The sequence below is a fragment of the Candida theae genome, assembly GCF_024610275.1.
Source record: "Candida theae strain CBS 12239 chromosome Unknown scaffold20, whole genome shotgun sequence".
Taxonomy (NCBI): Eukaryota; Fungi; Ascomycota; class Pichiomycetes; order Serinales; family Debaryomycetaceae; genus Lodderomyces; species Lodderomyces theae.
In genome coordinates, this window is record NW_026261331.1 from 69,679 (window position 1) to 85,081 (window position 15,403).

Sequence of the window (15,403 nt, forward strand, 5' to 3'; positions counted from 1 at the left end):
AGGGTCCCCACGCTGTTTAGTAATTATCACGTCTAATATTATATATGATCCAAGACTATGCTAAAAGGAAATACACAAGAACAGCATCAAGAAGTGGGGGGAAAGGAACAAATATTACAAAACTAGTATACTCAATTGCACAATAAACGCAACAAAACAAATTCCCTTGATCTCTCTCTCTAAGCTCTCTCAGCTTTCACTTGTGATCATTATCATAATCATTATAGTCATCAGCAAAATTGCAACTTCGTCATTACATCTTTGTTTTGTCCGAAGTACTCGAATTGACCAGCTTAGTGTTATCTCCAGCTCTGGATTCAGCTCCACCAGCGACACCGCCATTCACACCATTCTCTCCAGTTCCTCCAACATTCTCCTCGTCTTCTTCGTGCTTGCTCTTCTTCTTTTTCTTGAGCCACCCAAATCCAACATAATAGATAAACAAATTGAACGCCCTAGTAGGGAATACACGTTCAACCCATACGTTAGGCACAATACGAATCACAATTCCCACGGGTATACTGATAAACCCACACAAGATAGCCGTGGCCCACTGTCCTGGAGTTTGTCTCACTATACTGAATGCAGCACCACCAACAAACATAATCAACACCTGGAACCCACCTATAATCAAGGCGATGGCGATAAAATACCAATTACGGAACAAGTGTTGGAAAAAATTCAAATTCTCCATCGTGATTCTTCCCCGTACAGTTGTGATTTCATCCGCCTCATCCAATTTACGAGTAACAATCAATTTCCAAAATTGCAACCAAACAAACGTATTGAACGTCAACGCATCCAATTGTTCCTGTTGATGGTTGGAAATATGTGAGCGTCCCGGGTGGAACAACTGCTTCCCGGCAAAGTGCAATACAAAGGTAATAATCAATTGAGTAGCCGACTGACCCAAAATCATCTTCCACATTGATGTTGAGATCAATGGAGCATGCCTACCGGCTGGTTTCCGGTTCAAAAATGAGTCATCGGGCTTATCAGTAGCTAAAGCCAATGCTGCCAAAGTGTCCATGATCAAATTGACCCATAATAATTGAACTGCCGTCAATACAGATTTATTTTCCCTCGAGGCAACAGCAGAGACGAATGTCAACACACAGGCAGTGATGTTCACCGTCAACTGGAACTGAATAAACTTCTTGATAGATGTAGCAACAGTACGACCCCATTTAATAGCTTGAACAATATCAGTAAAATCATCCGTCATCAATATAATGTCGGAGGCTTCACGAGCAACTTCGGTACCGGCAATACCCATGGAAAACCCAACATCAGCTAATTTCAAAGCTGGCGCATCGTTAGTACCATCCCCAGTGACAGCAACAACTTCACCACTTTTCCGCAACGTATCAACAAGTATACGCTTGTCTTCTGGTGATGATCGTGCCAATACTCGCAATTTGGGTACAATTCTCCGGCGTTCTGCTGGTGACAATTTCCGAAACTTGGGCCCTTCCATAAATGCATATTCATTGTCCAAGTCATCTGGTGTTAGAATGTTACATTCTTTGGAGATGGCCTTTGCCGTGTTCAAGTTGTCTCCCGTAACCATACGAACAGTAACCCCGGCATGTTGACATTGCAACACAGCCTCACCGACGCCTGGTTTCAACGGATCTTGAATACCAACCAATGCGTCCAAAACAAATTGCTTGTTGATCTCACTGGCACTAGCATTAACATTTACCAACGCTTCAGTATCAACCTCATGTGGATTTTCCAGGTTTTTCAATTCCTCTGGTGGCCAAGATGTAATACCAACAAAATCTCTATGTGCTAATGCAATAGCACGTAAGGCGTCACTGGCATACTCGTCAATTTTGGTCAAGACATCATCCCGTTTCGTTCTATCCAACTTTATCAAATCGCCATCTACATTCAGTTCATATCCACAGTTTTTGAAAACAATTTCAGCAGCTCCCTTGATGTACACACGGAATCCATTCTCAATCTTCATTACTACCCCAGACCACTTTCTGGAACTTTCGAAAGGAATCATTTGTTCAGCATCTTTCCCTCCTTCACTTCGAACTTCATCGAGTCTTTTGTTTGCAAATGCTCCGAAAGTCTTGTCGGCAAGGATTAATAATGCCGACTCTGTCTTATTTCCCAAATATGGCTCAGCAGAAAGAATATCCTTCTCTACTTGAGAAGCCAGTTCAGATTTGGAAAAGAGTTTCTGGAGAAAGCTTTTTGATTTTGGTCTGTTTTTAGCAGCATTGACTAGATCCTCATTGTAGTCACTGTTTTCAAATGCAGTTGAGTTGAGGATGATGTTAGTAGCAAGGAAAGTTCTCAATTCGGGAGTGATTTCCCTTGCGACATCAACTGAAGTAGGCTCGTACTCATTAGCTGCTGTGTTATCAAACTCCAAAACTTGACCATCTTGGTTCAAGCCAAAAAAGCCTCGCACAACTCTCATCTTATTTTCAGTTAAAGTACCAGTCTTGTCAGAACAAATGGCAGTTGCGCTACCCATGGTTTCACAACTTTTCAAAACTCGAACCAAGTTACCATTTTGAGCCATTCTTGTAGTGGCGAATGCCAAAGCCAAAGTGACTGCAAGTGGCAAACCTTCAGGTATAGCAACAACGACAATAGTGACTGCCGTAATAACAATATCAATAAACTTCCGTCCTTTATCAGTCGGGTTCAAGTTATGGAATGACCCTCCTGGAGCCAAGTCAACACCGAATCTAATGAGCAACACAATGAACAAGACTATGGCTGCGAGGAATCCATACTTTGAAATTCCTTCAGCTAAATTGTCCAATCTTTCTTGCATAGGAGTTGATTCTGGTTTATGTTGTAGACTTGCCATTGTTCTTCCGTGGATTGAGTTTGGTCCAACTGCAGTAACAAACGCATTACCCAATCCAGCCAAGACTCTAGCTCCTGAAATTAAATAAGGATCTTGAAATTTTATCGTCCTGCTGCCAATATCCTCATCAGTAGGTAAATGCAGCTCATACACTTGCATTGCATCATCCACTGGTACTTTTCTAACTGGTTCGGATTCACCGGTAAGCGCACTTTCATCACACTCAACATCACCCTGAAACAAGATTGAATCTGCAGGGACAACATCACCGGTCTGTAAATTGATGACATCGCCAACTAACAAATCATAAATTGACACCAACTTCTTTTCACCATTCCGCACCACGATCAATTCACGGTCTTCCTTTTTAGCATTCAAACGAGCAAACTGTCGTTCCTTTTGGTAATCATTGGCTGCTCCAACCAAGACAACTATAGCAATAGCCACCAAAATAGCCACACCTTCAACCCAATCAACTTTGGGTAAAGGTTTACCTTCATCGTCGTAGTGTGTACCACTACCAAACGTTTCGTACAACCCTAAAGCCAAGGACACAACCGCGGCAATAGACAAAATAATCAACACTTTATCCTTCATTGCTTCCCAACAAAGTTGCAAAAAGCTCTTTGATGTCCTTTGTGGTAGTTTATTTACACCGAAATCGTGACGTCGGGCTTCCAAATCAGCTTCATTGTGCTCGTCGAGCCCCTTTGGCGATGTTTTCAACAAAGACAATAATCGATCGACTCCGCCTAGATCGTACAAGTGTTTCAATGACTTGGGGTCGTGCAAACCAGAAAGATCACTGGGTGATATGGGTGAATCAAAGTGACTGCGGGTGCCAGTTAATGATAATCTGCCTGTTAGTCTACGTGTTAGGGACTGATGGGTTGATATGTGTGCTACTGGTGGGGGTGGCTGCTTCGTGGGGTTCTTTGAAAAGGATTGTAGGGAAGACGTCAGTTGTAGTTCTATTGAGTCATGACGAGTATAAGAAGGAGGATGATCTTTTGAAGCCGTGCTGTTATCTTTCAGTTGTCTGCCCTGTGCTTCCGTGCTGCCATCTTGAAGTCGCGTGGCTGCATTGGTAGATGTAGCGGCAGCGTTGTCGTTATGCAAACTCTCCATGGTAGAGGCCCGACCCAAGCGATCTGCCTTGGTTCTTGGTGCCATATCTTAATCAAAGGGTAGTTGTAATGTAATGCAGTAGGCAGTTTAAATGAAGTTAAAGCCTTGTTTGGGGGGGGAGGGGGAGGGGGTGGGTTTATTGATCAGCAATTCCTCTTACTGGCGTATGTTTGTTGTAATGGAAGTGTAGTGGTATTATACTGTGGCCATGTACGTATATATGGGTGTATATATATATGGGTATATCTCTATGTGGTTTCGTTAATGGCTGAGTATTGAATAACTATATTGCTAAAATATGATAAAAACGATGATTTTGGGTTGTTTTATATTTCTATCTATGTGAATTCCACATATTTCTTTTTCTTTTTTTTTTTTTTTTCTTTTAAGTTGCCGCCGGATACTTTTTAATGAAATAGGAAATACAAACGCAGAAAAGCCACAATAACTAACCAGAGTGTAGACAATAGATGAAAGATGTAACTAATTAATTATTCGGATTCTAATGTGCAAAGATTAGTTCCCCATGTAAGGCGCCCTGTTTTTTCAGTGTACCAAGACCACTATTAACGTCGAATGCAAATGTGTAAGCATTAACTCCCCTGAGACCTGTTTTTGTTTTTTGTTTTTTGTTTTTCTTATCAAATCCCATAGCCCTGGTGTATATAATCAACAGTGGCTAAGCCTTCATCATTCCATGAATCTTGCAAACCCTTTCCGTCGCTTGGAATTCCTCTTCCAAACAAAGTCATGCTGAAACAGCAACTGTATTGTGGAAATTACAGTGACTCCTTCTACCTCCACCAAAACTCTTGTCATCACACACACACACTCTCTCTCTCTCTAAGGAAATGTTTCAACATGCACCAGAGGTTAAAATATGCAAAAAGCAAAACAGCTACAAATTCACACACAATAGAAACAAAAAAATGCCATTCGTATCACTGTAAAGGAGAACCAACCAAGAAGGCTGTATTTAGGGCATCACTCAGCCCATCGGAACTCCTCAGCCGCAGCTAACTAGCGCTGAGGATCAGTGAGCTCAGTGGTTCGTATCTCTGGATGTCGCAACAGCGACATTCACGACAATGTGCCAAGAAAATATTTAGTTTTGCGTCATATAGAACGAGGCTGAGTAAACCTTGCAATTCTTTTGGGCTTGATATCAAATTCTGTCGTCGCGTAACACGCATCAAAGGACGGCACTGAACGCAGTAAAAGTTACATGAATACCGAGCTCATCAATAGGCTCTATTGTTAAAAATCTCATTAGTTGAAAGCTTACACAAATGGAACCTATTATAATCTGCGCTATACACGCTTCCCTTGAACTTAGCGCCAGCGCGCACTCCGGCCTCCACCAGTGCATTGAGGCCGTACGAGGATGTGGGTTCAAAATTTAGCAAACACCATCAAATCATCTCATGTTGCAAAAGTCAATCTCAATTCCTGTGTATTTCCTTCGTTCTTTTCTATTCTTTCCCCTCCCCCTCTCATCAATAGTCGACATGGAATCAAAACTCTAAACTCTAAACTCTAAAAAGTTTTTGGAATTAGATGGGCTCATTGAATGCAGCTCTCTCCTACCACTCGTTTAAAATCTTGCTCGTGGCATGTGACTTCATTGAGCCCAACGCCATCTGATGAAGTGGTTTCTACCAGCAAGGTGCTCCTCCTTCTGTGCGCACACTCTCTTGAGACTCAACTTGACAACAAAGCCTTGTCCCCCAATTGAAATTTGCTCATTGCTCTTAGCTTATACTTTCTTTCTACACAGCCCTGGACCTGCCTCCCTGCCTTCCTGCCTCTTTTTTCTTGGTGAAATTTGCTATGACCTCCTGACTAAGGATTCATAAATGTTTCTTTTTTTTTTGCGACAGTGGTTGCAAAATCACTTTCCGTAAATATGAAATTCCGCCAAGACGTAGGAGGTGCACTCCGTCATTTCATAAATAAATACATGTGCAAAGATGATTAAAGTGTTTAATAGTTACATACTTCCAATTCCCTAGCAGGTGCTCAGCCCATCTCTGGGATAATTAAACCCCGCGTGGCTTTCAGTACATCTGAATTTTACACGGGACCTGCAACGTGTACACATATTGTCTGAGGAGACGTAGAAAAAGCCTTCTTCACTATCTCTCTGCAACAACCCAACCATTCACTTACCTGCCACTTTTGTGGGGTTGGCGTTGTTAGAGTGACAAGCTGTGACAAAATTCAGGGGCTGCAACAATTCGCTCAAGAACAGAGAAGAGTGCTGCCTTTCTTTTCGAATTGCCCCTACTAACAATCAATCTCGAGAGTTTTGAAATGTAACAGAGAAGACGGTGTAAAAACCGAGAAGACTATTTGGTTAAAAAATTTTGTGGTGTTCATTTTGATCCATTCTGATCCATTCTGATCCATTCATTCATACGGCTCAAGGCTTAGATTCTGACCAAAAAAAAAAAAATAAAAAAATTGATAATAATTTTGCAACAGCATAAAAATGCCAAGCCAAAAAGTAAATCTCATTGCTTTGCACAAAAACACAACGAGTTAAGGGGATAAAGAGAAGTTTGCGACATGGGCTCGCTTTACATTTCCTCGTTGTGGGATGCTTAGAGCCTTGCTTCTGTATTAAGTGTCCCCATTGCTACTCAAAACTGACTTCATGTTTCACTCACAAGTCGAATGGTACACCCAGCTAGAGTAAACACAGCATGCATGTTTGAGTTAGATCGTTAGCCCGCATCAACGAATAAAAAGCTCAGGCTTGATCACTTGAAACTAATCTCGCAGCAATGGCTAACCTGTATGTAAAATTTTGCCTTCAAACGTGGACAAAAAAGAAACAGAATTGTGAAAGTGTGAAAAGACACATTCACATAAACTCTAGTAGCTCCTACTGCCTCCTTATTAACCGATTTTGTTATCAGCAAGCTTCCCACCAACCAATTGAGACGGTTTAATTGCTTGTTTTTGCAACTATCAAGAGCGGTATACGTGACCAAAATTAGTCCTGTATGTATTTACAAAGCTCATCCCGATTTGGAATATAGCCCTGCTGGCCAAACGGTTAAGGCATCTGCCTCCTAAGCAGAAGACTCCGGGTTCGAGTCCCGGGTAGGGTTTGTTGGAATTCTTTTTTTCTTCTTTCTTTTTTTCACACACATTTGTTAATTCAGATATACACACGTATAACAACAACATACGCTCGCAACTACTAGCCAGGTAGAGTTTCATGTTTTGTCTTTCCGGTGGTTTCTGTGCCGTTTTTTTTTTTTTTTTTGCTCCTTGTCTTGGTATGAACTTTCGCAGCCAGTAAAATACAAAAAATAAAATAGAAAGAGAATACAGAGATGGGGCAATCTATTCAATACACATTATCCCAAATCAACTCATTACCAAATCGATCTCTTGTGCTTCCTCTTGTACTACCACACTTTAACTTCTCCCTACTACTAACATCGCAAACCATTCTTACACCCTGCAGCTTGTCAATAACGACTCGAGGCGGATGTCGAAACCATTGCTGGCCCCACACCATATCCCCAGTTCTCCAATTGAAATGGATCACTCTGAGCTCTGAGTCAACTGTCTGCAAAGGGACATATCCAAACAATCTTGCGGCTGATTCAGTCGAGTAGCAAGCAACGAATGAATCCCACGATCGTTCTTTCCCGTATTTCAATCGTAACTTCTCTCCCAATGTTAGACCAAATGTAGTTGTGTTGAAGAAATACGGTGATCCTGTGCTTCCAGTTATTGAGCCGCCGAATGTAGTTGTGTAACGTAATGAAAGTGATACTCGATGTGTCCAGGCAATTCCCATTAGTGGTGGATCAAGCCGGAACGTGTGACTTGATATACATGGTGACACTGGGATATAGTTGTACCTTACTCTTTTTCTGAAGTGATGCTTGATCTCAAGGTAGGTTAGTGATGAAAGCTTTGATGGGTCGTTATGCATTAGCACTTCGTCAATAGGGATGATTGTAGTGTTTGTATTGGTAATGTAGACGATGGTTTTGAAATTTTGAGACAATAGTGACTTGAGATACACTGGAGTAACTTGCAGTTGGTTGCTTATAGTGTGGTACGTTATACCTGATAAATTCTGATGACTGGATTCTTGGTCCAAGTCTGTGATTGTAGGAAATGCATCATTTGGATCTGGAAGATGCTCCATTGGTGGCTGTAATTCAAAAGCAGCAACTGCATAACAGAAGTAGAGTAATATGGCTGCGTACATAAAGGAATCGTTGTGTAGCAGAAGAGATTTTGAAAATATCATATCAAGAAAAGTTTTCTTATTGGGTGCAAATTGTGTGGAGTGAAAGGACTGTATTCCAGGACAACTAGTAGCCACTACAATAGTAATTTTCCATTAAGATACCCAAGTACAGATGTAGTGGCACAACTTTTGCCTAGTCATACGCTTATTACATCGTTTAGTTTTCTATATCACATCCTGACCATGTCTGTGTCTATCTGTCTAACACAAAAGCAAGACACAAAAGAAACAAAAGGGCAATCATCAAATGACTTGCAATATCCGAAATCCGCACTTCACCAACCAAACTCAACACAACACAACACAACACAACTTAACTAAACAGTTGCGACCATAACTCACCCTTCTAATGCGTCTCCCATAATGCCGCTCTTGCCACCACAACCAAACCAAGAATTCCTTACGTCCGCCAAAATACTCCTCTACTTTATCCTCCCAATATCACTATCAATCTACCTAATCCCAACATTCATATCTCCAGAATTATTCAGCTACGTTCAAACAAACTTCCGAGTCATCCTCCTATCGAGACAATTTTGTCAAGTTAAGCCACAACAATGCGAAGTTCTACTAGACGCTAATTTCGGTGACCCCAAGTTGCTATACCGTCAAGTATTTCATCACTACGATTTGATCTACGTTGTGAACAAGTATTTGTGGACATGGGACATCCTCGTGACGAAAATGATCTTGTCATCACCCGTGAAATATGTCTTGCTCAAATTGGTGCATTTACGAGGCTTTGAAGATGAGACTGAATATTGGGAAATCACGCAAGAGACTGTCCATATCGTTCTCGCAATTTTCAATACTTCCATCTTTCATGTGATTATGGGAGTCTTGGTTTCACGAATGTGGATGTTCTTTGTAGTGGGTGTGGTGTTGACTATCTTGGAGCCATGGGAGAAATTGGCTGGTCCAATTTGGAATTTATTACAATCGGCAAATAATGTGTTTTGAATAGGCTACATAGTACTGCAAAAGCGGAATCCAAAACATAGTATATATATATATATATATGTGTGTGTGTGTGTCTTGTTGGACCCCTAAAAGCCAAAATTGAATGAGCTCATATCAGGTTCCTCAAACGCTTGCGCTGGAGGAGGCGCCTTATTCTTCAACAGTGGTGCCGTGGGTGACAATTGTGCGTCGCCAAACGAGTCAAGTATATTAGGTACTGAAGAATCTCCATATTGTGATTGAGCTTGTCCATTTCGCGTTCCATTCTTGTTCTCAGCACCATTTCCATTGACATGCACCCCATTGACATGTACACCATCCTTTTGCTCTTGCGAAAATGTCCAATTTCTCAAAAGTAGCAAAGCAAGATACTCACATCCCATTCTGGAATATATCATCGCCACACGAACAACGAAATCAAATTCTTGTTGCGGGGAAATACTCAATGATCCCTTGAGATAATCAACTTTGCGATGCCTCAAATCATCAAACAACAATACAAGAACCGGGTCATCACGAAGAAAACTTTGTCCCTTTGACGATACCGCAACTTGACGCACCAATTCCTTAAACCGATCACCACTTTCCTCAATCATTTGCATCGGCGATTTGATCAATGACTGTATCGACATTTGCTTATCGTTCATCTGCCAAAACACCCAACTTGTACTCCATCGATCACCATTCTCAATCGCACGGGGCAAAACAAACTTCTCCATAACTTGCACCAAAACTTCATTTGACTCTTTACCAATATTTTGCACACCAAAATATATTTTGGCCACGGCTATAGCCAACGAAATGTCCTCTACTTTTGTCGCCAACGTACTGCAACAATCATATGGTTTATCCGCCAACAAGAAAAAATAAGCCGCATCCATATATCGATGTTTACCAAGTAAGACAAAGGCATTCTTCAATGCGGCAGACTTCCATCGTGCATCAGTGAAATCATTACTCATAAACTTCAACATTTTCGTCTTTTCTTCATGGTTGACTATCCGCCACAATCCAATCAATATCTGCTTCTTACGCAAGGCTAGATAAAGCAAAGACACTAAACCTGAAGGATCACGCAGTTCACCAAACTCATTTCTTGCCACTGACTCCACCAACTTGATTAACCGGTCAGTCTTGACCCAGTATGCCAACCCCGTTTGTTTGATATTTTCCCAAGTCAATCGGTTCTTGTAATACGTTTCCACAGAGTCCAACAACACTTCTTTATTCTCTGAATGTAGAGCCCAGTTGATATCTCTCATTGAAAGTTCTTTTTGTTTGGTTGCCAATTGAAACAATTTGAAACCAATCATGAACCTAATCCCATTCTCATCCAACGTCAATGAATACTTGTTCAATTCCCTGACTATGGCAACAACCGACAACAATGTACTTTGCTGATGCCGTGTTATCAAAGGAAGCGACACCTTCATCAATTTATCCAGTAATAAATCGGCCAATTCGTCATTGAATTTGGTAAACACATCCAAGTTGAAAGTTTGCGACATGCGTCGCTGCAATGGTTGCATCTTGCCATTCCCATCACCACTACCCACCTCCAGCTGTTTCCCGATCTCGGATGCAAAATCAATCCCCAAATCCCATTCAAGCGTTTCACCCTGTCGCAAAGCTTGAAACAACTTGACCAAGATTTTCTGCACCGGGATAATCTGGCTCATAAACAACGCTTGGATCAAAAATTGCGGATGATAAATTGGCAAAGGACCATTTAAGACCCGCACCAATTGTGAAATATCGTAAACTATACTATCTTTAGCTCCTCGATTATTATCATTATCATCCTCCCCCTCACCTCCCCGCTGCACCTTATCAACATACCCACTCATCAACTGCCGTATCGTTGAATCAATTGTACCAGAACCCAACTTGATCCACCTATCATCAATGAAAAATTGGTTCCCGCACCCAATCACCAAATACCCCTTATCAAGCCAAATCAGATCACCAATCTCATGCGAAGTGTAGTCAGACACGTCGATTTTCTTGATGGTGGCATAAGTTGGTATTTTGTTTGTATAGTCGTACCGCAACTGGGTGTATAGAAGCACAAATCTGCCAAATCCAACCGACAAGATGGCATTCGTAGTCGAATTTGTATTGGTGGTGGCATTGATAAAAGTCCAATCTAAGTCAGTAACTGGTCCATTCTCCAGGTCGAAAGTCTCTTCATATTCCAACACCCCTTGATTAGTATCCCAAATTGATAAACACCGTCCTGATCCATCAACAACGGCAAATTTGTTAATCACAGTTGATCCGTTAATCTTTGCCGCGTTTTTAACATTGGTGGGGATGCTACATGTTGTAGTCCACTCAAGTTGATCAACGTCATCTTTATAATCCAAAGTAAAACTCTTCAATAAACCTTCCTTGTCGATAACAGCAATCAAACTCTTTTTCTCATCACTTAAAAACGCATCAACGCGAGTAACTTGGTGGATCTCTTCATGTTGAGGTAAATTGGCAATCAGTTGATCTCGAAGTCTGATAGAATCAATCCCATCACCACGATAAATCAACTCCAAATTCCACGCCTTGATCAAATCCTTCTCAAACACAGCAATGATCCAATACACTTTCCTCTCTCGCGTATTTCTCGCATCTTCAGTCAACACAAACGCCCGCGGTTGTCTCTCATGACACTCGACAACTTCAATTTGTGTAGCTGGCTGATCGTCATTTATCGACCCATCGCAATCCCAAAGACTCAATTTACCCGATTTTTCAACGACAGCCACCAAATGGCGTCGGTTATAGCCCACTGGTGGCTCAATATCATTTATAATTGCCGCGTCCCATATACTATTGTCATCACCTGCCAACTCCAATCTGAATCGCTTGGTAATGGACATCACATTCAACCCATTCTGGTCTATAATCATTGGTTCCCAAATGTAATTATGCTTGGCAAAGTTGGAAATTGACAACACAACATTCTCCGAGGAATAGAGCGAGTTTGATCGAACTAGTTTTCGGATAGATTTGATGTGACCTTGGAACTTATTAATCAATGTGATTCCCAATTGGTTCGATTGTAATAGTTTTTTAAAATCAACAACTTCAAACCGAACGGTGTTTTTCACTCGATCATGAAGCAAGAATGAAAGGTCCTTGACCCGCTCATCATTATTCAATCGAGATAGACTCTTTAGCAAAACCGGTTTCAAATGAGTCGCTACAAACTCTTCTGATTCAATGTACTCCCGTGACAACTTGTGTCCACACAGTACATCCAAATGCGGGAACTCATTCCTTCCAAACTCAAGATCCAAGTCCTGGCCAACAGGAACAAATTTTATATTCGTAGGTGGGGTTTGTGTTATATTAGTCACAGCATAGATTCTTGCCGTTCCTGAATTTGAAATGACATACAATAAATCAAAATCGTCCAAGTTGAGTTTATCAAATAATGTAGATTTGGTTGTTTTCAACAACGGTATGAGACTATTTTGAAGATAAATATTTTCAATAACAAGCACTGACCTGATTTCATCACCACCACCAACACCGCTGCCAAAGCACTCACTCAAATCCAAATTGGCCCAATTGGTAATCTGATTATGCCCATTAGTTTCATAAGAAGCCCACACTTTAAACTGCGCATTTGACGTCCACGTGTAAATCACCTCGCCCTCGTCATTATTGAAATTGACATACCCCCTCATCTTCCTAATATGCGCCATAGATCCATCCAACACTTTATCACTCTTGATTCCCGACTTCCTTCTCCAATGGAAATCCACAACGTGCGTGCCTGGTGGATGCACGAGATACGACACTTCAAACTGACTGTTGTCATCGCCGTAATTCATGCGTGTCCACACTTTGACTAGTCGATCATATGGCCCACTCGTGGTCATTATAAGCTTGGCATTGGGGGCAATACATATGCTCGACACGGGCCTCGGTAGGGTTGAACTCCATCGTTGTCGAAGTTTAAACTCGCCGTATTGTTCAGCCACGTGATACAAACATATACTCTCTCTCCCACCAATTACCAATTCATCCTCTTCACAAGCCCATTCAAGACACGTCACTTCAAACTTTACCGCAAACTCAATTGCCAATGTCCATTTCGGTATCGCCATGTATTCATTTAATGGTTTGTAAATGATGAGCTTGTCATCGTACGCCACAGCAATGACCCCAGTCTTGTGGTTTATGTCAATAGCAGCGGGGTCTTTGGCAAGGTATACAGTCTGCAAGTCTTTATCGATGTTGTATGGGTTGGGTCGTTTATTTGTGGGTGCAATTGTTGCCGAGGTGATTATTAAATTGTTACCTGAACCATAGGCGATAATGTGGTGGTTCTTCCAGTTGGATTGCACTACAGAGCACGCGCTTCTGTTGACCTCTCCAGGAATGAATGTGATTGTCATTGGAATATTCTTGTGTGAGTAGTAGTAGCACTCGATTAATCAATACTGGTTGAGAGAGTTGCACGCGACAAGGGACCAAGAAAGCCCAAAAAAAAAAGAGAAAAATAATAATAAATTGAAATTTTTTGTCACACCATCAGAACCAGCACACACTACAAAGTACCCACGAACCACACACAGCACTACCACACTGACACAATGGGAGGAAGGTAAGTAAGCCCAACCACACAATAGCACCCACAACCTCACAACTATACTAACTGCTTTTCCACTTTAAGCTGCAAGGATCAGAAAATAGCATTAGCAGTCTGTTTACAACGCTCACCATGCGTGCTAATACAAAGACACACACCCAAGGAATGTCTAACTGATCCCAACCTCAAGAAAGATTTACCCGAGCTATGTAAAGCCAATTTTAGGGCGTTTATGGAATGCAAGCGCGGGTCTATCGATATGAGGAAACGAATGAAGGGGAATGCGCCATTGTCAACGGGTAAATATGATGATCTGTATGATAAATTGTCGTCGGGGAATTTCGATCCTGAGGAAGAGATGAGGAAGTTGGATGTTATGAATAGGAACTTGTCGAAACAGCAACAATTGCAAGAAGAGAAGGAGAGGTTAAGATTGGAAGGGGAGTGATAGAGAGAGGGAGAGGACGAAAGAGACCTTTTTTACCTGTAAATAGCGAACTCATGTATTTGACCGTTTCAAATGTTCATCTCGTTCCGTGATCAACTTTGTAGTGAACCGCTTATACACTGGGCTGAAGTTGTTCAAGCTCGAAAATACATCCTGTAAGCTGACTAATTTATCGATATGAGCTAGAAGGATAGACTTGTCTCCAATAGTATTCAATTGCAGCTTAACGCTACTCAATAACTCATCAAGAATCAGTTGAAATTCCTCCACTGTGTAGTTCAGTTTACTCTCATTCACTTTGGACAAAGAGTTTATCACCATTTCCAAAACTTCAATCACAGTGACTAGATTCTGTTTGACAACTTTCAATTGCACCAACGTTTGCACTGCCTCATTGTTGATGCTCTCATTCGACTCGATACTCTTGTTGATCTCTTCAAGTTCAGACTGCAACGACAAAATTGAATTGTCGAGGATGTTCAAATGGTATTGTAATCTTGAAGAGCCTCCTGAACCACCACCATTCTTCTGGTCTATTTCCGTTCCTGTGTGTATCAATGCACTTGATTTGTGCAACTTTTCGAGCTTCTCATGTAGACTATTGTTGGCTATATCGTTGACATAGTAGTCAAAATGGGTAATTAATTGATTAATCGTGTGAGATAATTTTGTTAGCGACTGTTTGGAGTAAGATGATGGTGCATGCGTCGTTGTCGTTGTTGTTGTTGGTGTTGTTGTTGATTTTTGTTGAGTGACTGAAGTGACTAGCTTGTCTATGTAAGTGGATGGATTAAATTCATCATCAAAAAACATAGACATAGACTCTTCGACATTACTGGAGGACATTGTAAGTGAGTGAGTGAGTGAGTGAGTGAGTGAGTGGGTCAGTGGGTCAGTGAGTGGGTCAGTGGGTCAGTGGGTCAGTGAGTGGGTCAGTGGGTCAGTGAGTGAGTGAGTGAGTGTGTATGTGTATGTGTATGTGTGGTGTTGTAGGGAGAAGGGAAGGCTTATTTTCGCATAGGATTTGGATTTGATTTTGCAGTTTTGGCAAAAGACACCACACCAACGAATTGAAGTTTTATTGACACCACCTCAGGACATAAAAGTAGATATAAGAAAGAGAGAGAGAGAGAGAGAGAGAGAAAGAGAGAGAAA

General features: G+C 41.4%; 6 protein-coding genes across 6 annotated transcripts; 2 read left to right on the plus strand and 4 right to left on the minus strand. All coding sequences in view use genetic code 12, as the record gives it.

Annotated features, from left to right (window-relative positions):
* Positions 1-253: 253 nt before the first annotated feature.
* On the minus strand, positions 254-4,012 carry PMC1 (calcium-transporting ATPase; the record flags this gene model as incomplete). Its single annotated transcript, XM_051750545.1, has 1 exon — positions 254-4,012. One exon carries the CDS (start codon positions 4,010-4,012, stop codon positions 254-256), a length of 3,759 nt encoding a protein of 1,252 aa, XP_051611320.1.
* A 3,313-nt stretch (positions 4,013-7,325) lies between these two features.
* On the minus strand, positions 7,326-8,204 carry KGF57_000136 (uncharacterized protein; the record flags this gene model as incomplete). The annotated part of the gene is made up of 1 exon (XM_051750556.1): positions 7,326-8,204. One exon carries the CDS (start codon positions 8,202-8,204, stop codon positions 7,326-7,328), a length of 879 nt encoding a protein of 292 aa, XP_051611321.1.
* Positions 8,205-8,609: 405 nt separating this feature from the next.
* KGF57_000137 (uncharacterized protein) lies at positions 8,610-9,206 on the plus strand (the record flags this gene model as incomplete). The annotated part of the gene is made up of 1 exon (XM_051750567.1): positions 8,610-9,206. One exon carries the CDS (start codon positions 8,610-8,612, stop codon positions 9,204-9,206), a length of 597 nt encoding a protein of 198 aa, XP_051611322.1.
* Positions 9,207-9,292: 86 nt separating this feature from the next.
* On the minus strand, positions 9,293-13,606 carry KGF57_000138 (uncharacterized protein; the record flags this gene model as incomplete). The annotated part of the gene is made up of 1 exon (XM_051750578.1): positions 9,293-13,606. The coding sequence occupies one exon, from the start codon at positions 13,604-13,606 to the stop codon at positions 9,293-9,295; it is 4,314 nt and encodes a 1,437-aa protein (XP_051611323.1).
* A 198-nt stretch (positions 13,607-13,804) lies between these two features.
* KGF57_000139 (uncharacterized protein) lies at positions 13,805-14,248 on the plus strand (the record flags this gene model as incomplete). Its single annotated transcript, XM_051750589.1, has 2 exons — positions 13,805-13,815; positions 13,885-14,248. 2 exons carry the CDS (start codon positions 13,805-13,807, stop codon positions 14,246-14,248), a joined length of 375 nt encoding a protein of 124 aa, XP_051611324.1.
* Positions 14,249-14,299: 51 nt separating this feature from the next.
* Positions 14,300-15,094, minus strand: KGF57_000140 (Golgi transport complex subunit; the record flags this gene model as incomplete). The annotated part of the gene is made up of 1 exon (XM_051750601.1): positions 14,300-15,094. The coding sequence occupies one exon, from the start codon at positions 15,092-15,094 to the stop codon at positions 14,300-14,302; it is 795 nt and encodes a 264-aa protein (XP_051611325.1).
* Positions 15,095-15,403: the final 309 nt, after the last annotated feature.